The sequence below is a fragment of the Salmo salar genome, chromosome ssa28, assembly GCF_905237065.1.
Source record: "Salmo salar chromosome ssa28, Ssal_v3.1, whole genome shotgun sequence".
NCBI classification, from domain to species: domain Eukaryota; kingdom Metazoa; phylum Chordata; class Actinopteri; order Salmoniformes; family Salmonidae; genus Salmo; species Salmo salar.
The window spans coordinates 2,244,171-2,268,659 of NC_059469.1; the positions used below are offsets into that span (position 1 = coordinate 2,244,171).

Genomic DNA, 24,489 nt, shown 5'->3' on the forward strand with positions numbered 1-24,489 from the left:
TCCAAGAGCTCTCATCTCCTCCCTGTAGGCTGTCTTGTCATTGTTGGTAATCAAGCCTTCTACTGTTGTCATCTGCAAACTTGATGATTGAGTTGGAGGTGTGCTTGGCCACTCAGTCATGGGTGAACAGAGAGTACAGGAGGGAACTAAGCACATACCCCTGAGGGGCCCCTGTGTTGAGGATCAATGTAGTGGAGGTGTTTCCTACCTTCACCTCGGGGCGGCCCATCATGAAGTCAGGACCCAGTTGCACAGGGCGGGGTTCAGTCTCAGAGCCTCGAGCTTAATGATGAGCTTGGAGGGTACTATGGTGTTGAATGCTGAGCTATAGTCAATGAACAGCATTCTTACATATGTATTCCTCTTGTCTAGATGGGATAGGGCAGAGTGATGGCGATTGCGTCGTCTGTGGATCTAATTGGGACAGTAAGCAAATTGAAGTGGGTTTAGGGTGACGGGTAAGGTAGAGGTGATATGATCCTTGACTAGTCTTTCAAAGCACTTCATGATGACAGAAGTGAGTGCTACAGGGCGATTAGTAATTTAGTTCAGTTACCTTTGCTTTCTTGGGTACAGGAACAATGGGGCCATCTTGAAGCATGCGGGGACAGCAGACTGGGATAGGGAGAGATTGAATATGTCCGTAAACACTCCAGCCAGCTGATCTGCGCATGCTCTGAGGATGCGGCTAGGGATGCCGTCTGGGCCGGCAGCCATGCGAGGGTTAACACGCTTAAATGTCTTATTCACATCGGCCACAGAGAAGGAGAGCCAACAGTCTTTGGCAGCGGGCTGCGTCAGTGGCACTGTGTTATCCTCAAAGCAGGCAAAGAACGACGTGGCTGGTTTTACTTTTGTAGTCCGTGATTGTCTGTAGACCCTGCCACATACGTCTGACGTCTGAGCCGTTGAATTGCGACTCCACTTTGTCTCTATCCTGACATTTTGCCTGTTTGATTGCCTTGCAGAGGGGAAAACTACACTGTTTGTATTCTGCCAAATTCCCAGTCACCTTGCCATGGATAAATGCAGTGGTTCGCGCTTTCAGTTTTGTGCAAATGCTGCCATCTATCTACGGTTTCTGTATAGGGTAGGTTTTGAGTACAACATCTCCTATACACTTCCTGATAAACTGAGTCAGTGTATTCGTCTGTTGTTCTCGGAGGCTACCCGGAACATATCCCAGTCCGCGTGATCAAAACAATCTTGAAGCGTGGATTCCGATTGGTCAGACCAGCGGTGAATAGTCCTTAGCATGGGTACTACCTGTTTGAGTTTCTGCCTATAGGAAGAGAGGAGCAAAATTGAGTCGCGTTCAGATTTGCCGAAAGGATGGCGGGGAGGGCCTTATAGGCATCCCGGAAGTTGGAGTAACAGTGGTCGAGTTTTGGCAGCGCAAGTCCTTCAGTCGATATGTTGCTAGAATTTCGGCATCCTTTTTCTCAAATTTGCTTTGTTAAAATCCCCAGCTACAATAAATGCAGCCTCAGGACATATGGTTTCCAGTTTGCATAAAGTTTGAGGAGGGGATATACACAGCCGTGACTATAACCGATGACAATTCTCTTGGGAGATAATACGGTCTGCATTTGATTTGAGGTATTCTAGATCGGGTGAACAAAAGGACTTGAGTTCCTGTATGTTATCACAATTACACCATGAGTTGTTAATCATGAAACACACCCCCGCCCTCCTTCCCAGAGAGATATTTATTCCTGTCTGTGCGATGAACTGAGATTCCAGCTGGCTGGACCGACTCGGCCAGTATATCCCAAGAGAGACATGTTTCCGTGAAGCAGAGTATGCTACAATCCCTGATGTCTTTCTGGAAAGAGACCTGCTCCCTGAGCTCATCAGCTTTATTATCCAGATGGTAATATACACTGCTCAAAAAAAATAAAGGGAACACTTAAACAACACAATGTAACTCCAAGTCAATCACACTTCTATGAAATCAAACTGTCCACTTAGGAAGCAACACTGATTGACAAAAAATACTGTTGTGCAAATGGAATAGACAACAGGTGGAAATTATAGGCAATTAGCAAGACACCCCCAATAAAGGAGTGGCTCTGCAGGTGGTGACCACAGACCACTTCTCAGTTCCTATGCTTCCTGGCTGATGTTTTGGTCACTTTTGAATGCTGGCGGTGCTTTCACTCTAGTGGTAGCATGAGACGGAGTCTACAACCCACACAAGTGGCTCAGGTAGTGCAGCTCATACAGGATGGCACATCAATGCGAGCTGTGGCAAGAAGGTTTGCTGTGTCTGTCAGCGTAGTGTCCAGAGCATGGAGGCGCTACCAGGAGACAGGCCAGTACATCAGGAGACGTGGAGGAGGCCGTAGGAGGGCAACAACCCAGCAGCAGGACCGCTACCTCCGCCTTTGTGCAAGGAGGAGCAGGAGGAGCACTGCCAGAGCCCTGCAGCAGGCCACAAATATGCATGTGTCTGCTCAAACGGTCAGAAACAGACTCCATGAGGGTGGTATGAGGGCCCGACGTCCACAGGTGGGGGTTGTGCTTACAGCCCAACACCGTGCAGGACGTTTGGCATTTGCCAGAGAACACCAAGATTGGCAAATTCACCACTGGCGCCTTGTGCTCTTCACAGATGAAGGCAGGTTCACACTGAGCACATGTGACAGAGTCTGGAGGCGCGTGGAGAATGTTCTGCTGCCTGCAACATCCTCCAGCATGACCGGTTTGGTGGTGGGTCAGTCATGGTGTGGGGTGGCATTTCTTTGGGGGGCCGCACAGCCCTCCATGTGCTCGCCAGAGGTAGCCTGAACTGCCATTAGGTACCGAGATGAGATCCTCAGACCCCTTGTGAGACCATATGCTGGTGTGGTTGGCCCTGGGTTCCTCCTAATGCAAGACAATGCTAGACCTCATGTGGCTGGAGTGTGTCAGCAGTTCCTGCAAGAGGAAGGCATTGATGCTATGGACTGGCCCACCCGTTCCCCAGACCTGAATCCAATTGAGCACATCTGGGACATCATGTCTCGCTCCATCCACCAAGGCCACGTTGCACCACAGACTGTCCAGGAGTTGGCGGATGCTTTAGTCCAGGTCTGGGAGGAGATCCCTCAGGAGACCATCTGCCACCTCATCAGGAGCATGCCCAGGCATTTTAGGGAGGTCATACAGGCACGTGGAGGCCACACGCACTACTGAGCCTCATTTTGACTTGTTTTAAGGACATTACATCAAAGTTGGATCAGCCTGTAGTGTGGTTTTCCACTTTAATTTTGAGTGTGACTCCAAATCCAGACCTCCCATGGGTTGATAAATTGGATTCCCATTGATTATTTTTGTGTGATTTTGTTGTCAGCACATTCAACTATGTAAAGAAAAAAGTATTTAATAAGATTATTTCATTCATTCAGATCTAGGATGTGTTATTTTAGTGTTCCCTTTATTTTTTTGAGCAGTGTACTTGCAAGTAATATACTTGGAAGCGGTGGGTGGCGTGCGCGCCTCTTAAGTCGGACTAAAAGACTACTCTGAGTACCTCTCCTTCGCCGGCGTTGTTTTGGGTTCTGGAATCAGTTCATTTGCCCTAGGGGGTGCGAACAATGGATCTGCTTCGGGAAAGTTGTGATGCTGGTAGTGCCGATGAGTTACCGGCGCTCTGATATCCAATAGTTCTTCCCGGCTGTATGTAATAACACAACATTTTATGGGCTAACAATGTTAGTAATAATACATAAAAACATTTTTTTAAATACTGCAGTTTCCTAAGAGCAAGAAGCGAGGCAGCCCTTTCTGTCAGTGACAGTTGTGACTTATTCAGAAGGTTGTTACAGCCTGAATTCAAAATGGATTAAGCAGATTTTTTTCCCCCCCTCACCTATCTACACACAATTCCCAATAAACTTGTTTTTAGAAATTTTTGCAAATGTATTAAATTCAGAAATCCAATTTACATAAGTATTCACATCCCTGAGTTAATAAGCAATTTTGGTGGCGATGACAGCTGCTTTGAGTCATCTTGGGTATGTATATCAGCTTTGCACATGTGGATTTTCTCAAGCTCTGTTAAGTTACAATAGATGGTGAGTGTTGGTGAACAGCAATCTTCAAGTCTTTCCACAGATTTAATGGGACTCAAGTCTAGGCTTTGGTTGGACCACTCAGACTTTCACATTCTTGTTCTGAAGCCATTCCAGCTTTGCTGTGTCATTGTCCTGTTAGACTGGGGTGAAGATTTACATTCCAAGTTCATTTACACTCTGAAGCAAGTTCTCATGAAGGATTTGCCTGTATTTGGCGCCATTCATTGTTCTCCCTATCCTTACCAGTCTCCCAGTCCCTGCTGCTGAAAAGCACCCCCATAGCATGATGCTGCCGCCTCCATGCTTCACCGTAGGGATGGTGTTAGACAGGTGATGAGCTGTGCCTGCTTTTCTCCAGACATAGTGCATTTCATTCAGGCCAAAGAGTTCCATTTTGGTCCCATCAGACGAAAATGTGATACCACAGGGGCAAACCCTGTGGTATCACATCATTAGTAAATGTTGGTGTTGTGACAAACCCACTGAAAATAGGCAAATTTCCGTGTGAAAAATGTATCACCTTTTTGAGCGCTCACCAGTTTGCATCCATGTAATCATGTTGGTAATAATATGGGCATTTGAAGTACTTTTCCTGTTGAAAAAAATGTATATTCCATTTTATATTTATTATCCTAAAAATGTATGTTTATTTTTTGACAACTGCAAACTTGAAGGAGTTGGTTTGTCATCGGCCTCCCCCTTGCTTGAAGAACAAAAGAGAAAAGGCCCACCCCCCACACTTGGGTGCTATGGCATGACTTACCTGGACCACATTGAGATGTACCCTTTTTGTTAAGAAGTCAGCTGTTAAATGAGGTGAAAATGAGACTGGAGTGCCACTAAGTTTTTTTTTAAAGACTTTGGAACTTTTGGAAAGCACTATGAAAGACATGTTTAATTATTACTGAAACACTGGCTCTCCTCTTGGTTGCCAGGATGTAGACCAGGAAACGGGGGAGGACCTGAACCCCAACAGGAGGAGGAACCAGGGCCCTGATGGTGAGGAGGAGAAAATCATGAGGAACCCCGACCGCCCAACCAACCTCAACCTGGGTCACGCCCCTGAGTTGGAGGATGACACACTGGAACGCAAGAGACTGACCAAGATATCAGACCCCGAGAAGTGGGAGATCAAACAGGTATGTGTGCACACAAGGTTTTTATCAAGACCTCTTGACTGTTATTAATGTGATTTTTGACCTAATAATGCTATTTTTCTTCTGTTCTCAGATGATTGCTGCTAATGTTCTTTCTAAAGAGGAGTTCCCTGACTTTGACGAGGAGACGGGTATCCTCCCCAAAGTTGATGATGAAGAAGGTAAAACATGACTTATGTTATTGTGTGTTCTACAACGGGTTGGTCAAAACAAGCTTTGTGATTTGGTTGAGACGTGTTCTAAGCCATACAAAAAAAAACTGTTTTGCATGGGTAAGCCTAGGATGCAAAAATGGGCATCTCGTTTTCTGTTCCATCTGAGAAATCCCTGCCCATCCACTGTCTCACCGGCCCAGCCAGCCAATTCATTAACTGATCTCCACTGTAAAAAAAAAGTATGTAGACATTATTTCCTCTTGCTTCTAGCCTGTCATTTGGTTTGCAACAACAGGGATTTGTATAAACGTTGCCGTCAGTCTCTCGACATTTGCAACATTGTATCAATATTGAAATTTCATCTCCACTGTCATATTGAGAATGAACGTGTCAGGACGAGACATCTTTTCGCAGTCAGTCATGAATCGGCATCATTTGTGTGTGTGTGTGTGTGTGTACAAAGAAATGTCACTAGAAAAACCGGTCCAACTAAATGAAAGGCAGCTACTTTGCTATTATAGCATAGTTTGATGTGACTGTGTTAGTTGTAGTTGGCTAGCTAGCAAGCAAGGGAACATTTAGAACAAACGACTGGGTCGCATCTCTGGCAACCTAACTTATTGGAAAATATATTTTTTTTTATTTGACTCGTAACCCATTGTAGAAAAGCAATTGTACACTTGTGCTTGTGTAAACTTTTGTTTTTGCACGATTGTCCTAATCTACGGTACTCTGCTCCGCCTCGTACCTATGGCCGCAGCACAGCCGTCCTCAGAGTAATTTAGCACGCCCTCATGTACATTTGCTGTATAGAAAACCACTGTCGGTTTAGATTCACATCAATGTATTGATGCTGATTTGCCCATGTCTTTCTTTCAGATGAGGACCTGGAAATTGAGCTGGTGGAGGAGGAGCCTCCGTTCCTGAGAGGACACACTAAACAGAGTATGGACATGAGCCCTGTCAAGATTGTTAAGGTATGTTTCCATGTCCTCTTGATCACCCTACTTTCAAGGCAAATTTGTTTGAGTGCTTTCATCCTGTTTAGTAGTGTGAACAATTGCAGCTGACTTTGTTTCCCTCTGTCAGAATCCAGATGGCTCGCTGTCCCAGGCTGCCATGATGCAGAGTGCTTTGGCTAAGGAGAGGAGGGAAGTGAAGCAGTGTCAGCGAGAGGCTGAGATGGACTCTATTCCCATGGGCCTGAACAAACACTGGGTAGACCCCCTGCCTGATGGTATGTCCCAATGGAAGCACACAGTAATCCAAAACACAGTCCGGTCTGAGCCACTACATCAGACTTCCTCCAGTGTAGCAGCAGCAGCCCTCAGGGTTTGCAGGGCTGGAGATGGTTGTCTGGTTTCCTTTAGCATCCTAACAGGCTGGATAGAGTGGCCTGCTGTAGTATGCTGTGTCCTCCATGGCCCAGGGTTATACAGTGAGGGGGAAAAAGTATTTGATCCCCTGCTGATTTTGTACGTTTGCCCACTGACAAAGAAATGATCAGTCTATAATTTTAATGGTAGGTTTATTTGAACAGTGAGAGACAGAAAACAACAACAAAAATCCAGAAAAACGCATGTCAAAAATGTTATGAAATTATTTGCATTTTAATGAGGGAAATAAGTATTTGACCCCTCAGCAAAACATCAGTAGTGCTTGGTGGCAAAACCCTTGTTGGCAGTCAGACATGTCTTGTAGTTGGCCACCATGTTTGCACACATCTCAGGAGGGATTTTGTCCCACTCCTCTTTGCAGATCTTCAAGTCATTAAGGTTTCGAGGCTGACGTTTGGCAACTCGAACCTTCAGCTCCCTCCACAGATTTTCTATGGGATTAAGGTCTGGAGACTGGCTAGGCCACTCCAGGACCTTAATGTGCTTCTTCTTGAGCCACTCCTTTGTTGCCTTGGCCGTGTGTTTTGGGTCATTGTCATGCTGGAATACCCATCCACGACCCATTTTCAATGCCCTGGCTGAGGGAAGGAGGTCCTCACCCAAGATTTGACGGTACATGGCCCCGTCCATCGTTCCTTTGATGCGGTGAAGTTGTCCTGTCCCCTTAGCAGAAAAACACCCCCAAAGCATAATGTTTCCACCTCCATGTTTGACGGTGGGGATGGTGTTCTTGGGGTCATAGGCAGCATTCCTCCTCCTCCAAACACGGCGAGTTGAGTTGATGCCAAATGGCTCCATTTTGGTCTCATCTGACCACAACACTTTCACCCAGTTGTCCTCTGAATCATTCAGATATTCATTGGCAAACTTCAGACGGGCCTGTATATGTGCTTTCTTGAGCAGGGGGACCTTGCGGGCGCTGCAGGATTTCAGTCCTTCACTGCGTAGTGTGTTACCAATAGTTTTCTTGGTGACTATGGTCCCAGCTGCCTTGAGATCATTGACAAGATCCTCCCGTGTAGTTCTGGGCTGATTCCTCACCATTCTCATGATCATTGCAACTCCACGAGGTGAGATCTTGCATGGAGCCCCAGGCCGAGGGAGATTGACAGTTCTTTTGTGTTTCTTCCATTTGCGAATAATCGCACAAACTGTTGTCACCTTCTCACCAAGCTGCTTGGCAATGGTCTTGTAGCCCATTCCAGCCTTGTGTAGGTCTACAATCTTGTCCCTGACATCATTGGAGAGCTCTTTGGTCTTGGTGGAGAGTTTGGAATCTGATTGATTGCTTCTGTGGACAGGTGTCTTTTTTACAGGTAACAAGCTGCGGTTAGGAGCACTCCCTTTAAGAGTGTGTTCCTAATCTCAGCTCGTTACCTGTATAAAAGACACCTGGGAGCCAGAAATCTTTCTGATTGAGAGGGGGTCAAATACACTGCTCAAAAAAATAAAGGGAACACTTAAATAACACATCATAGATCTGAATGAAAGAAATAATCTTATTAAATACTTGTTTCTTTACATAGTTGAATGTGCTGACAACAAAATCACACAAAAATAATCAATGGAAATCCAATTTATCAACCCATGGAGGTCTGGATTTGGAGTCACACTCAAAATTAAAGTGGAAAACCACACTACAGGCTGATCCAACTTTGATGTAATGTCCTTAAAACAAGTCAAAATGAGGCTCAGTAGTGTGTGTGGCCTCCACGTGCCTGTATGACCTCCCTACAACGCCTGGGCATGCTCCTGATGAGGTGGCGGATGGTCTCCTGAGGGATCTCCTCCCAGACCTGGACTAAAGCATCCGCCAACTCCTGGACAGTCTGTGGTGCAACGTGGCGTTGGTGGATGGAGCGAGACATGATGTCCCAGATGTGCTCAATTGGATTCAGGTCTGGGGAAAGGGCGGGCCAGTCCATAGCATCAATGCCTTCCTCTTGCAGGAACTGCTGACACACTCCAGCCACATGAGGTCTAGCATTGTCTTGCATTAGGAGGAACCCAGGGCCAACCGCACCAGCATATGGTCTCACAAGGGGTCTGAGGATCTCATCTCGGTACCTAATGGCAGTCAGGCTACCTCTGGCGAGCACATGGAGGGCTGTGCGGCCCCCCAAAGAAATGCCACCCCACACCATGACTGACCCCCTGCCAAACCGGTCATGCTGGAGGATGTTGCAGGCAGCAGAACGTTCTCCACAGCATCTCCAGACTCTGTCACGTCTGTCACGTGCTCAGTGTGAACCTGCTTTCATCTGTGAAGAGCACAGAGCGCCAGTGGCGAATTTGCCAATCTTGGTGTTCTCTGGCAAATGCCAAACGTCCTGCACGGTGTTGGGCTGTAAGCAGAACCCCCCACCTGTGGACGTCGGTCCCTCATACCACCCTCATGGAGTCTGTTTCTGACCGTTTGAGCAGACACATGCACATTTGTGGCCTGCTGGAGGTCATTTTGCAGGGCTCTGGCAGTGCTCCTCCTGCTCCTCCTTGCACAAAGGCGGAGGTAGCGGTCCTGCTGCTGGGTTGTTGCCCTCCTACGGCCTCCTCCACATCTCCTGATGTACTGGCCTGTCTCCTGGTAGCGCCTCCATGCTCTGGACACTACGCTGACAGACACAGCAAACCTTTTGCCACAGCTCGCATTGATGTGCCATCCTGGATGAGCTGCACTACCTGAGCCACTTGTGTGGGTTGTAGACTCCGTCTCATGCTACCACTAGAGTGAAAACACTGCCAGCATTCAAAAGTGACCAAAACATCAGCCAGGAAGCATAGGAACTGAGAACTGGTCTGTGGTCACCACCTGCTGAACCACTCCTTTATTGGGGGTGTCTTGCTTATTGCCTATAATTTCCACCTGTTGTCTATTCCATTTGCACAACAGCATGTGAAATGTATTGTCAATCAGTGTTGCTTCCTAAGTGGACAGTTTGATTTCACAGAAGTGTGATTGACTTGGAGTTACATTGTGTTGTTTAAGTGTTCCCTTTATTTTTTTGAGCAGTGTACTTATTTCCCTCATTAAAATGCAAATCATTTTATAACATTTTTGACATGTGTTTTTCTGGATTTTTGTTGTTATTCTGTCTCTCACTGTTAAAATAAACCTACCATTACAATTATAGACTGATCATTTCTTTGTCAGTGGGCAAATGTACAAAATCAGCAGGGGATCAAATACTTTTTTCCCTCACTGTAGGGGAGGCTGTGTGGGTGTAAAGGTTCCTCCCAGGGTTCCTAGACTGGGTCTGGATCACAAGTCATCTGAAGGGGCGGAGGTTAAATATCATGCGAGTTCATCTCAATTAAAGACTCTTCCCTCTTACACAGTTGATGGAAGGCAGATTGCAGCCAACATGAGAGGAATCGGCATGATGCCAACTGACATCCCGGAGTGGAAGAAACATGCCTTTGGGGGCAACAAGGCCTCTTATGGCAAGAAGACAGCAATGTCCATCCTGGAGCAGAGGGAGAGCCTGCCCATCTACAAGCTCAAAGAGCAGCTCATACAGGTTTGATCAAAAGTTTGCTAATTATATATTGCTAATTATTTCTATTTCAACATCAGCCGTTTTTGATCATTTATGGCATAACATTTTGCTCACATCTCTGCTTCTCTATTACAGGCTGTCCATGATAACCAGATCCTGATTGTTATTGGCGAGACTGGTTCTGGGAAAACTACCCAGATCACCCAGTACCTGGCCGAGGCGGGCTACACCACTCGGGGGAAGATCGGCTGCACTCAACCCCGTCGTGTGGCAGCCATGTCCGTGGCCAAGAGAGTCTCTGAAGAGTATGGTTGCTGTCTGGGCCAGGAGGTGAGTGATCTCTCCACACTGCATATCTTAACACTTGGCCATGAGACGATGTCGAATACATCTGATCGCAGAACAATGTCAAACGTCTTGCCCTAGTTATTTCTAACTTGTGTCTTCGTTCTTCTACACCAGGTGGGCTACACCATTCGTTTTGAGGACTGCACCAGCCCTGAGACGGTGATCAAGTACATGACAGATGGTATGTTGCTGAGAGAGTGTTTGATAGATCCGGACCTTGGCCAGTACGCCATCATCATGTTGGATGAGGCCCACGAGAGGACCATCCATACTGATGTGCTCTTCGGTCTGCTCAAGAAGGTATAGCAGGGTCTTGTTTCCCCTTTACTTCAGGGTCTAAACATCGTTAATATTTTAAAGAAACGTTTTGTGTTACGCTAGCTCTTCCTCTCCATGTTTTCAGACGGTGCAGAAACGCACAGACATGAAGCTGATTGTCACTTCAGCCACGCTAGATGCCGTCAAGTTCTCCCAGTACTTCTACGAAGCGCCCATCTTTACCATCCCAGGACGTACCTATCCAGTGGAGGTGCTCTACACCAAAGAGCCTGAGACGGACTACCTGGACGCCAGTCTCATCACCGTCATGCAGATCCACCTGACCGAGCCTCCAGGTACGGTTTTAACAAAGGTTATACCCAGTCTATAGTCTGTAATTCATAGTCATTTACCTAAATCATTGCATGAATGCAAATCCATTGCTATAAAATGTCAGTTTGTGATTCAACCTTGATTGTAAAGCGTTATCAACCTTTATGTCCTCTCTCGCTCCTTGTTTGCAGGTGATGTCCTGGTGTTTCTGACTGGTCAGGAGGAGATTGACACAGCTTGTGAGATCTTGTATGAACGGATGAAGTCTCTGGGACCTGAAGTGCCTGAACTCATCATTCTACCGGTCTACTCCGCGCTGCCAAGCGAGATGCAGACCCGTATCTTTGACCCTGCTCCCCCCGGCAGCAGAAAGGTTGTCATTGCCACTAACATTGCTGAGACGTCTCTGACCATTGACGGTATCTACTACGTTGTGGACCCAGGATTTGTGAAGCAAAAGGTGTACAACTCCAAGACTGGTATTGACCAGCTGGTGGTGACTCCCATTTCACAGGTAGACTGGTTAATCACTCAATTCATATTTATATTCTAAACGTACCCAGATTTATCCCCTCTGTCTCTCTCAAGCAATTAGGATTTGGTATGCTAAGGGATTCAATGTATCTTCTGTTAGGCCCAAGCCAAGCAGCGGGCTGGAAGAGCTGGAAGAACTGGCCCAGGGAAGACCTACAGGCTGTACACAGAGAGAGCATACCGAGACGAGATGCTCACCACCAACGTGCCTGAGATCCAGAGAACTAACTTGGCCAGCACTGTGCTGTCCCTCAAGGTATGCCCACAGTAACGAAAGGGGCTAAACCTTGTTTCACTGTACATGCATCTGTGATCTATACTTGTCTGCTCAGACCTACTCCCGTGTCATCCCCTGACTTCCCTTTCTCCTTATTCCTTCAGGCCATGGGCATCAATGACCTGCTATCATTTGATTTCATGGACGCTCCACCCATGGAGACGCTGATCACAGCCATGGAGCAGCTCTACACTCTGGGGTCTCTGGACGATGAAGGGTTGCTCACTCGTCTAGGACGCAGGGTAAGAGTTTATACCAAAAAAGGAGACTATTGTTAAGAAAGGCAAAAGTGAGGATTAATTACCAATTCATTATTTCCATCGCTCTGTCAGATGGCTGAGTTCCCTCTGGAGCCCATGCTGTGTAAGATGCTGATCATGTCCGTCCACCTGGGCTGCAGTGAGGAGATGCTCACCATCGTCTCCATGCTGTCTGTGCAGAACGTCTTCTACAGGCCCAAGGTACGGCAAATCACAAGACTCATAAACACTGAAATTAGGGTCGTATCACTCCTCTGGGTATCCTGATAAGATATTCTTTCTTTTCTTCTTTGCAGCACAGTTCAATGTTGTGTTGAGGTTTACCATTATGGTTGGAGAGCTCAATGAGGCAGTTATATGGTGTGCCATTGTTGATCATTTGATGACTAACAGTCCTTTTATTCTGTGTCTCAGGACAAGCAGGCGCTGGCTGACCAGAAGAAGGCCAAGTTCCACCAGGCCGAGGGAGACCACCTTACTCTGTTGGCTGTCTATAACTCCTGGAAGAACAACAAGTTCTCCAACCCCTGGTGCTACGAGAACTTCATCCAGGCCCGTTCCTTGCGCAGAGCCCAGGATATCCGCAAACAGATGCTGGGTATCATGGACAGGTAGGTTCCACTGTCCATTTGATGATCAAGGTAATTGTATATCTGGTAAAGAAACCTCACTTACTAGAAATCTTCTCACACAAATCCAAAAACGTTTACCTCTTTTCAGACATAAACTGGATGTGGTGACTTGTGGAAAGGCCACAGTGCGTGTGCAGAAGGCCATCTGCAGTGGTTTCTTCCGGAACGCAGCCAAAAAGGATCCCCAGGAGGGCTACCGTACCCTCATTGACCAGCAGGTGGTGTACATCCACCCCTCCAGTGCCCTGTTCAACCGCCAGCCTGAGTGGTGAGTCAACTCTCCTTTTTGATTACCATGGGGACTAATAGATTAGTCACTAGTGTACATTGAATGTCAACTGGTACTGAGCCATTCTGGACATCCTTTTCCTCTTGCCTGATCCTCTTATTCCTCTCTCCACAGGGTGGTGTACCATGAGTTGGTGCTGACTACTAAGGAGTACATGAGGGAGGTGACCACCATTGACCCACGCTGGCTGGTAGAGTTCTCGCCGGCCTTTTTCAAAGTGTCAGACCCCACACGCCTCAGCAAACAGAAGAAGCAGCAGCGCCTTGAGCCCCTCTACAACCGTTACGAAGAGCCCAACGCTTGGAGAATCTCCCGCGCCTTTCGGCGGCGCTAGAATGTGCATCCTTTATCGCAACACAGAAAGAGAGGGACACATTCCTATTTCAGCTGGTTGAGAAATACCATGGAGAGACATTGTCTGCCAACAGGCCTTGTTAGCTGTAACATGCGATTGATAAAGCTGGGTCATTATCGATTTGTTTTGGACATGTGTTATGTGTGCTCAGCTGTTTTCTATTAACTGCAATTCTATCATTTTGAGCTGAATTCTGGTAGGCTGAATTCTGTCTCTTGACCTGTATAGCAGTCAACTAGTAAAATGAGGTCATTGCTCTCCTGTCCTTATAGGCTTACCTGGGTAACATTAATAAAAATGTCTCATCCCCTGAGGAGAATCAATCTTATATTTGAGTATCATGGACAATGAAACATGTTTGTTTTACTTGAATGTCACATCTGACCTGTGTGTGAACTTCTGAAAAATGATCAATTCAATAGGAAGGGGACTGGGCAGTAATTTGACAAGTCAGTGAACGTCTTTGTTTTAAAAGCACAGTGCTCTGAGACAGTTTGTCTTTTATAGTAGGCTGTCTTTTTATACCAGGATGGAACTTAATACTTGGTTTAGCTTTGAGTGATTGCTTTACTGTGCTAGTGTAATCCTAACATTTTCTGCACTTGTATAGTTCTCTTTTTGTTGCTAATGTTTAATTTAGAAATGTTTTATTGACAGCCACACTGGAGACCACAATGTCAGTTTTGGGGCTCCTGAGTGGTGCAGCGGTATAAGGCATTGCATCTCAGTGCTAGAGGTGTCACTACAGACCCTGGTTCGATTCCAGGCTGTATCACAACCGGCCCGTGATTTACAGTCCCATAGGGCGGTGCACAATTGGCCCAGCGTCTTCCGGGTTAGGTGGTCATTGTAAATAAGAATTTGTTGTTAACTGACTTGCCTAGTTAAATAAAGGTTAAAAAAATTAACTTGGAGTTTAGATTGTCATATTGGCAATGAGTCTACCCCCACCTGCTGACCAATAAAATCATTACCCGGAAGTGTGGTCTAAGTTCGAAGTTCATAACGTAACGTGCGTGTTACCAATGCCTGCGTTTTCTGAAAACAAAACAAACACTGGACACAATGGCAGACTTTGGAGTTGAGGAGCTTAAGCGGCTTGAATACCTGTCTTTGGTGTCCAAAGTGTGCACAGAACTTGACAACCATCTTGGTATTTGCGAGAAAGATCTTGGCAAGTTGAATAAACACACACTACTTTTGTCACCCCACATTTGGAATAATCTTACTAGCTTGCTGCTAAGCTAGCTATCTTAGCTACCTTTAGTTTTAGCTAGCTAACGTTAATAATTTTACTCCAGTGTTTGACAACCAGAATCCCGATTGTAAAACGTATTTTTTTAGTCATAACGTTATCTATTGTACAGGAGATGGTTACTTTGCCTTGAAAGTGTGGTGGGTGGTCTGGACCCCATAACATGTTTAAGTATTTGACATTTCCCCGAGTTCCATAAAAGCTAGCTAGTTTAGTTTCATGTGAGCATTCTTGGCAAAACAAGTAAAAAGAATTTGCTGTTACTCAGTTATTTATGATAGAGGCATAGTTATCTTAAGAGAATAGAGTTGGCTAGCATTTTTCTCTCTGCTGAATTTGATTATTCTTGCTGTCTCTTTTAGCTGAGTTTGTCATCTGCCTTGCTGAAAAGCAACCAACATTTGATGGCTTCAAATCACTTCTGCTGAAAAATGGAGCAGACTTCACAGTAAGTGTGATAGTGTGATGTAGCTGTTTGATATGTTTAAAATTAGCCCGGTCATTCAATACACTTTCTGGTTTTGAATCCACTTTCTTTCATAGGATTCTCTCATCAGCAATTTGCTCAGACTTATTCAAACTATGCGGCCGTCAAAAGCATCTACAAGCAAAGGTTAGTTTATCATACTGTATATAACTCTGGTTAGTGTCGAATGCAGCTGATATCTTACATTCAAGTATGATTTATACAATGCTGATATACAATTTGATATACAGTATGTGATTATGTCATACTGAATCTCTTTAATTTTATGGCGGTAGCCTCTGAGCCTGTGGTCAAACAGAAGAGTGAGAAGGACAAACTGAAGGAGATGTTTCCTGGATTGTGCAGGCCAGACAATCCAGCTCCCGTAAGTCTCTCAGAAATTAGTACATACATAGTGGCTAAACAAGGCACTGCTATTACGTCCCACTCCACACACACAGCATATGGTTGTCAGTAGACCAATGCTCTCTAACAACACCCACAGATTCCGCTAGAAGACGATGATGTGAGGGTAGCAGATGCTGCCATGAAAGAATTGGAGATGTTCATGCCCAGTGTCAGTGGAACAAACTCAACGAGCAGGTAAGGACATTTTGATAATTCACAGGGTTTGCAACAAAGTTTTACTGGTGCACTATGAATAGCAAAACCCTGAATTGGATGAAAAATAGGTATTTTTTACATTTATATGGCTCTTGTTTTAGGTTGGACAACAAAAGGCAGCGAAGCAGAAGTCGGAGCCAAGACAGAGACAGGAAGAGACGCTCACGCTCTCCGTCTTGCGACCGTGAGAGGGACAGAGACTTCAAACGCGGTCGAAAACGTGTTTCCCGCTGGAGTGATCGCAGTCCGAGCCCCTCCAGGGATCGAGACATTGAGGTTGGTTCTGACCGCTGTAAGGACAAACACGTGGACCGGCCTCCACCAGAAGAGCCTGCTGTAGGGGACATATTCAATGGCAAAGTCACCAGTATCCTGCAGTTTGGCTGCTTCGTGCAACTGGAGGGACTGAGGTCAGTTAAGAGAATTGGAAAATATCGAAAGCATGTATCCAACACGTTCTGTCTCTTACGGTGATCCAATGTTTTGAAAACCCGATGTTGAAAACCTTTTCTTGTTTTTCATTGTAGGAAACGCTGGGAGGGGTTGGTCCACATCTCTGAGCTACGCAAAGAGGGACGTGTTGCCAATGTGGCTGATGTGGTCCAGAAAGGTCAACGAGTCAAGATCAAGGTGCTGTCCTTCACTGGCTCCAAGACCAGTCTCAGCATGAAGGTAAGACGGCAACACAGAGCAGGAATGAATTCAAAGCCTACTGCCCTTTGGTAAGCATGATGAAGGACATGAAGCTAAATTAAATTATAACTGAAACTTATACTCTTGGTTGCCAGGATGTAGACCAGGAAACGGGGGAGGACCTGAACCCCAACAGGAGGAGGAACCAGGGCCCTGATGGTGGGGAGGAGAAAATCATGAGGAACCCCGACCGCCCAACCAACCTCAACCTGGGTCACGCCCCTGAGTTGGAGGATGACACACTGGAGCGCAAGAGACTGACCAAGATATCAGACCTTGAGAAGTGGGAGATCAACCAGGTATGTGTACACATGTAGGGTTCATCAAGACATCTTGGCTCATTTTGTTAGTGTGATGTTGATCTATACATGGTATTTTTCCTGTCCTCAGATGATTGCTGCTAATGTTCTTTCTAAAGAGGAGTTCCCTGACTTTGACGAGGAGACGGGTATCCTCCCAAAAATTGATGATGAAGAAGGTAACATTTTAGCATGTTTTTTTATCTACTGAAAGCATTATGGGTGTAATGATTCATCGATACAGATCGGAATCCGGTTCAATTGTTTATTTAGATGCATCGGTCAAAAACAATCCAAATGTAACATGAATCAGTCAGAAAATCTATTGAAAGTTACAACCGCCGGTTCACTAATGTTTTTATTAATTGTACTTTCTTTCTACCTTATGAAAACACTTCTCATCTTTTGGGATGTGTCCCCAAACTGTGTACGTTTTTGACAAACTCCCTAGTCCCTGCCAGTGACCAGCATACCCATAACATGATGCTGCCACTACAATAATTGTAAATACAGAAGATCAACAACATTGCATTCACTCCATATTACTGGTTTGAATGAAAAATGTAAAAGAAGGAAGCCTGTGTTAAAAAATACACATAAAATCCCCCATTCTGTTTGCAATAAGGCCGTTAAGTAATACTCAGCGATTAACAAACATTTCTGTTATTTTGTGTTTTTTAAACAACTAAATGACCGACGTCGGTTCAATTATTTGAATTCCATTTCGTTCAGGTTTTTTCCATGAGTTCAATGCGCACATTGCAAAGTTTCTCCACAGAGTTTCTAAACCCAGAGGCGCAACATCATGAGGCTTCCGGAAAAGCTTGTGAAGCAGACCAAGAAGACCAGGCTGCGGTTTGGGTTTTGACAAGTCAATGAGAGAAGTGAAATATTCTTCCTTAGTTGTTAATTTTCTCGAACTCTAAAGGCACAAGAGATTCGAACCAATGTCTTAAGTAGTTGAACATGTTATTACTCCAACCTCGTGGTAGTGACAAACTGACACGTTTTCAATTCCGTCAAAAAACTACTTTATATCGAAGGTGTGCCTTTGATTTGACGGCCTGCACATGCCCAGTTTGGCGTGACCAGATGTCATGTTTCTACGCGTGAGCTTAGCTAGCCAACGTCGCCATGACATTGCCTACATGTGTGATCTATTGGAGAAGCAGTTTCAGCCTGTCTTCATACTGTACTTTCTTTGGTTTCTCTAGAGATAAATCAGATCCAGCCTGAACTGTGTGATGTTGTAGTTTCCAACAGGCCAATATTCTACATAGTTTAGCGCATAAAACGTGGTAATTAACTACGACCATAATCCATTGCTCATCTACCTGTCCGGTCTGTTTCTTTTATGCCTGCTATGGAAGAGAAAGGAAGGCACGATCGTGAGGGGATATAGAGAGCAGGTGTTGATATTCAGCAGTCATAAAAGTATGCCTTATTTACTTTGAAGATCTACAAAATAGTGATTTTGACTGACAGGATAGGCAGTAGCTGTGTAGAAATGAGAGGACTTGGAATTAAATGATTAAGTCATCAAATAAAAGTAATATACACAACAATTTAAATATTTTATTAAAGTAATGTGAATAAATGATGGTTAATAAGTGATCAGCAGTAACGGGCAGTCATTACTATTATGGGACTTTTATTAATTGTTTTATTCTGTGTTACAGCATTCAACCCAAATAATCGTAAACGAAATCGAAAACCGTGATTGTTTTTATAATCGCACCGACCTCAAAAAGCACTAATCGCTCAGTGCTATTAATACTGCAAGACAACACCGCAAAGAAATTAAAAATGTTTGCCAAAATTAAAGATTTGGGTCAAATACAATACAACACAGAATGAAACCCTCTCTATTTTTCAGTATTGTAGAGGCAGCATTATGTTATAGGTATGCTTGTCACCAGCAGGTACTGGGGAATTTTTCAGGATAAAAATAAATATGAAAGCTCAGGTAAAAATGTAGAGGAGAACTCACCTCAGTCTTCTGAAAACCTAACCCTGGTATAGTTATATTTTTCAGCGGGACAATTTAGACACATCTTAATGCCAAAAACACACTAGAATGGCTTTTCAAGAGGTATTGAGTGGTCCAGTCTCAGTCCTGACATAAATTTCCTTGAAAATCAGAGAAGGTTTGACTTTTGCTGACTATCAATTATTCCCTACCAAATGTACTGCATGAGCAATTTTGACAAAAACAATGGATAAACAGTGCCTTCATAAATTATTCGCCCTTGACTTATTCCACATTTTGTTGTTACAGCCTAAATTCTAAATCGATTAAATACATAATCGCCCAATAATGACAAAGTAAAAAACATGTTTTCTGAAAATATCCCATTTACACACCAGTGGCGGTCGTGCCGTTTAAGTTGAGGGAAGACGATTCTTTTTTGGGGTGCATGGCCTTATTTCTATTACAGCCTATTGGATGACTGTCATTCATATTCCATTCACCCAGCTCAATGTAACATCAATTGGTTTAGGTTATTACATGATACTCACATTTTCCCTATACTCATTATGAGGTTGCGCCAACCTAGCCTATGAATGAAAGTTTTCAACGTAGATACACAGATCGAGAGAAACGTTTGAGTAGCCTAATCAAAGTGACAGACGGTGACATATTCAATACCGCCTTGCACACTCTTCACTGCATCTAGCTGATCTAGGGCGTAATCATTAGCACAATAGTTGCAAATTAGAGTTTCTATTGGCCAAATTCAGATATGTTTATCCCCATTTTGTCAGTTTGCTTCCGTTTAAGAAATGGTTTTCAACAAAATTGCCAGAATGAATACACTCCTGATCACACGTAAACCCAGTTCACTTTCATACTAGCCACATACAAACAGCATTATCACGTTGCTCGTTAATTCCTTCTTGCATCTACATGCTCTCCTCCCCTCATCTTTTCCCTTTGCTTCAGTGCACTACACATCAGCTGTCTGTGAACAGGCGAAAAAACCTTTCCAAGCCAAACCTTCATATCATAACCGCTAACCACTACACACAGCTTACATCGTTGTCACCATATTAGCTGACGTCAGTCAACATAGCTATTAGAACTAACGCGTTAGTATACCCACTACAATCATGCAGTTAGCAAGCAGGTTAGCAGTTACTCCGGCGGGCCCCGGTGGCAATAAATTAATAAAACCAAAAGCTTACCTTGGATATAGCCATAGCTAACATGGCATCCCTCTCTGTTTGGGTAGGCTAAACTAGCTAGCTAAGTAAGTGAAAGTCAAAAAGAAAACCCCCCAAAATATATAGCTAGCTCTGTCTCTTGCTTCTCCTTTGTTTTTTAAGAAATTAATTTGTTTAGAACTGTTCAACTATTATCTTTCTCTCTGAGTCAACTACTCACCACAATTTGTACTGTAGGCCATCATTGCAAAACAGTGTGTTTTAATAAATTCTTGGTCACGTGAATATATTTAGTATACTTTTATCTAAAATTGATAACTTTTTTAACTTTTACTATTTTTATTTTTATGAAATTCACTGAGGAGGATGATCCTCCCCTTCCTCCTCTGAGGAGCTTCCACTGATTCACACCCCTGAGTCAATACTTTGTAGAAGCACCTTTGGCAGAGATTACAGCTGTGAGTCTTTCTGGGTAAGTCTCTAAGAGCTTTCCACACCTGGATTGTGTAACATTTGCTGAATTTTTTAATTAATTGTTTTATTAAAAAAAAATATATATATATATATATATATATATATATATATATATTATTATTATTATTATATATATTTTTTTTTTTCTAAATTCTTCAAGCGCTTTCAAATTGGTTGTTGATCGAATCTAGACAACCATTTTCAAGTCTTGCCATACATCTTCAAGCAAATTTAAGTCAAAACTGTAACTCGGCCACTCAGGAACATTCACTGTCTTCTTGGTAAGTAACTGCAGTGTAGAGTTGACCTTGTGTTTTAGATTATTGTTCTGCTGAAAGGTGAATTCATCTACCAGTGTCTGGTGGAAAGCAGACTGAACCAGATTTTCCTTTAGGATTTTGTCTGTGCTTAGCTCCATTCCATTTATTTTTTTATCATGAAAATAACTCCTCAGTCCTTAACGATCACAAGCATACCCATAACATGATGCAGCCACCACTATGCTTGAAAATATGGAGAGTGGTACTCAGTAATTTGTTTTATTGGATTTGCCCCAAACATAACACTTTGTAATCAGGACAAAAAGTTAATTGCATTGCCACATTTTTGCAGTATTACTTTAGTGCCTTGTTGCAAACAGGATGCATGTTTTGGAATATTTTTATTTCCGTACAGGCGTCCTTCTTTTCACTCTGTCAATTAGGTTAATATTGTGGCGTAACTACAATGTTGTTGATCCATCCTCAGTTTTCTTCTATCACAGCCATTAAACTCTGTAACTGTTTTAAAGTCTCAATTGGCTTCATGCTGAAGTCCCTGAGCGGTTTCCTTTCTCTCCCGCAACTAAGTTATTTATTTTATTTAACCTTTATTTAACTAGGCAAGTCGGTTAAGAACAAATTCTTATTTGCATAGATGGCCTACCAAAAGGCAAAAGGCCTCCTGCGGGGATGGGGGCTGGGATTTTAAAAAATATATAGGAAAAAAAAACACATCAAGACGAGAGACACCACAACACTACATAAAGAGAGACCTAAGACGACAACATAGCATGACAGCTACACATGAAAACACAGCATGGTAGCAACACAACATGACAACAACATGGAATCAACACCACATAACAACAACATGGTGGCAGCACAACTTGGTAGCAGCACAAAACATGGTACAAAAATGATTGGGCACAGACAACAGCACAAAGGCAAGAAGATAGAGATAACAATACATCACACGAAGCAGCCACAACTGTCAGTAAGAGTGTCCATGATTGAGTCTTTGAATGAAGAGATGGAGATAACTGTCCAGGTTTGAGTGTTTTTTTGCAGCTCGTTCCAGTCGCTAGATGCAGCAAATTGAAAAGTGGAGCAACCCAGGGATGTGTGTGCTTTGGGGACTTTTAACAGAATGTGACTGGCAGAACGGGTGTTGTATGTACCCCGCACATTGACTCGGTACCAGTACCCCCAGTATATAGCCTTGTTATTGTTAGATTTGATCATTTTTTACTTTCGTTTTTGGTACATCTTTTCTTAACCAACAGTGCAGTTCAAGAAATAGTTAAGGGCTTGTAAGCAGGGTTGCACATTTTGGGGAATATTCAGAGGTGGAAACTTTCCTTGGGAATTAACAGGAATATCTGGTAATTAATGGAAATATATGCAAATTAATATTAATACCATTTAAATGTAAAATGGTAGTCTAGAAACTAAAGCTTTGGTTGTCTTCCTCTCAGGCTTCCATGTCTTCTCCACCTCTTGAACATCAGACTCTGAGGCCTCATTTTCACTGTCACTTTCCAACCTTGTTGAGGATGGCTCGTTGTCAGGCTCAAAAAGCCTCAAATTTGCCCGGATGGCTACCAATTTTTCAACCCTTGTATTGGTCAGCCTGTTGCGTGCTTTGGTGTGTGTTCCCAAACAAGGACCAGTTGCGCTCTGAGGTGGCTGATGTTGGTGGGATTTGGAGGATGATGGAGGCAACAGGGGAAAGAGCCTCAGATCCACAAAGTCCCTTCCACCAGGTGGCTGATGAGATATGTTGGCATGAGTGCCATGTTGCATCTCCATCCCAAAGCCCTTGCTTGGAAGTGTACTTTGCCAGACTGCCAAGAACCTTGCCCTCATCCAGGCCAAGGTGGCGAGACACGGTAGTGATGACACCATAGGCCTTGTTGATCTCTGCACCAGACAGGATGTTCTCGCAGCATACTTGGGTCCAACATGTACGCTGCGGCGTGTATGGGCTTCAGGCAGAAGTCTTTACACTTTTTGATGTATTTCAGAACTGCAGTTTCCTCTGCTTGGAGCAACAGTGAAGTGGGCAGGGTAGTACGGATTTCTTCTCTTACATCTGCAAACAGAGTCTGACAACCAGACAGGATGGCATTGTCTCCCTCAATCCGTACAATGGCTACTGCTGTAGGTTTCAGGAGTTTCAGGCTGCTTACCACTCTCTCCCAAAATACATAATCCAGGAGGATCCTCTTGATGGGGCTGTCCATATCGGCAGACTGTGATATGGCCATTTCTTGGAGAGACTCCTTCCCCTTCAGGAGACTGTAAAACATGATGACAACACCACCCCAACGGGTGTTGCTGGACTCTTTAGACCAAGCAGCCTTCATGTTTGCAGCATTGTCTGTCACCAGTGGAAATACCTTCTGTGGTCCAAGGTTATTGATGACTGCCTTCAGCTCATCTGCAATGTAGAGACCGGTGTGTCTGTTGTCCCTTGTGTCTGTGCTCTTGTAGAATACGGGTTGAGAGGTGGAGATTATGTAGTTAATTATTCCTTGCCCACGAACATCTGACCACCCATCAGAGATGATTGCAATGCAGTCTGCTTTCTCTATGATTTGCTTGACCTTCATTTGAATTCTGTTGAACTCTGCATCCAGCAAATGAGTAGATAAAGCACGTCTGGTTGGAGGGGTGTAATCTGGGGGAAGAACATTCAGAAGTCTCTGCCAATACACATTGCCTGTGAGCATCAGAGGTGAACCAGTTGCATTCACAGCTTGAACTAGACATTCATCAGCATTTCTCTGACTAGGTTCCTCCATTGAGTCAAAAAAAAACTTCTGATTCCAGGAGGACCATGAGCTGTTGCTATCGATAAGGTGTCTGATTCATGATTTTCACCTCGAATAGAAGTAGAGGGACTTTTGTCAAAGGTTGCTTGTTGTCAGCGCTGAGGGAACTTTATGCACTTGGCCAGATGATTCTGCATCTTTGTTGCATTCTTCACATGATTTGGCACAGTACTTGCAAATGTACACAGCTTTTCCTTCTACATTAGCTGCAGTGAAATGTCTCCACACATCAGATAGTGCCCGTTGCATTTTCCTGTAAAGATGAGAAAAAATGAGTAAAATAACAACATACAATTCCATGTACAGATAAATAGTTAAGCAGTTAGATTAAACAACTCCTTTGTTTGATAATTGTTTTAAAATAAAACATGTATGGAAACAGGTGAATTAACACTCTGTTAGCAGGCTCAAGCAAGCTAAAACCCACATGGTAGCAAAAACTAACTAGCAGAAATGAACAAGTTATAAATGATTTAAACACTCTTTGCTGTAGGCTACTATTTACTAGTTAACAAAAAATCATGTATGTCATTTAAAATATATTCACCCCACCCAGTATTGTAATATAAATTTACCAGAAAGCATGTAGTCCTTGGCTCAGACAAGATCAGTGTGCAAGATCTTGACAATCCTCTGTACATGTGATGGAAGAGTGCACTGCACATGTGATGGAAGAATGCACTGTGCATGGTTGCAATTCCATTGAATTGGGGATAGTTTAACCAAAATGTGCCACAAGACCTACAATTGCCTTAAGTGTATCCCACAAAAAAAGGTTCACTGTTATAAGTTAACTTTTCTGATGAATTTAAGCAAAATTCCTGGGCTTAACTTCCCATGGAAAATTTCCGGGGAAAATTACCGGAACG

At 44.0% G+C, this 24,489-nt stretch overlaps 2 protein-coding genes across 4 annotated transcripts in view; both read left to right on the forward strand.

The window, feature by feature from the left end:
- The window catches only part of LOC106589300 (ATP-dependent RNA helicase DHX8), a 30,324-nt gene extending 16,461 nt beyond the window's left edge, over positions 1-13,863 (forward strand). The window contains exons 8-22 of the mRNA XM_014179090.2: positions 4,994-5,197; positions 5,289-5,376; positions 6,250-6,347; positions 6,460-6,607; positions 10,104-10,285; positions 10,400-10,594; positions 10,727-10,912; positions 11,016-11,226; positions 11,395-11,717; positions 11,838-11,993; positions 12,119-12,256; positions 12,347-12,475; positions 12,689-12,885; positions 12,995-13,174; positions 13,310-13,863. Coding sequence (XP_014034565.1) covers positions 4,994-5,197; positions 5,289-5,376; positions 6,250-6,347; positions 6,460-6,607; positions 10,104-10,285; positions 10,400-10,594; positions 10,727-10,912; positions 11,016-11,226; positions 11,395-11,717; positions 11,838-11,993; positions 12,119-12,256; positions 12,347-12,475; positions 12,689-12,885; positions 12,995-13,174; positions 13,310-13,529 — 2,655 coding nt within the window. The 3' untranslated portion in view covers positions 13,530-13,863. The remainder of the gene's footprint in view (positions 1-4,993; positions 5,198-5,288; positions 5,377-6,249; positions 6,348-6,459; positions 6,608-10,103; positions 10,286-10,399; positions 10,595-10,726; positions 10,913-11,015; positions 11,227-11,394; positions 11,718-11,837; positions 11,994-12,118; positions 12,257-12,346; positions 12,476-12,688; positions 12,886-12,994; positions 13,175-13,309) is intronic.
- Positions 13,864-14,162: 299 nt separating this feature from the next.
- LOC106589301 (ATP-dependent RNA helicase DHX8) overlaps positions 14,163-24,489 on the forward strand; it is a 34,748-nt gene continuing 24,421 nt past the window's right edge. For 2 of the 3 annotated variants that reach the window (XM_014179091.2, XM_045710110.1), the window contains exons 1-9: positions 14,163-14,724; positions 15,168-15,253; positions 15,349-15,418; positions 15,568-15,656; positions 15,777-15,874; positions 15,997-16,305; positions 16,423-16,567; positions 16,684-16,887; positions 16,979-17,066. In XM_014179091.2, the coding sequence (XP_014034566.2) occupies positions 14,616-14,724; positions 15,168-15,253; positions 15,349-15,418; positions 15,568-15,656; positions 15,777-15,874; positions 15,997-16,305; positions 16,423-16,567; positions 16,684-16,887; positions 16,979-17,066 (1,198 nt within the window). In that variant the 5' untranslated portion in view covers positions 14,163-14,615. The other variant, XM_045710111.1, reaches the window with a different exon arrangement.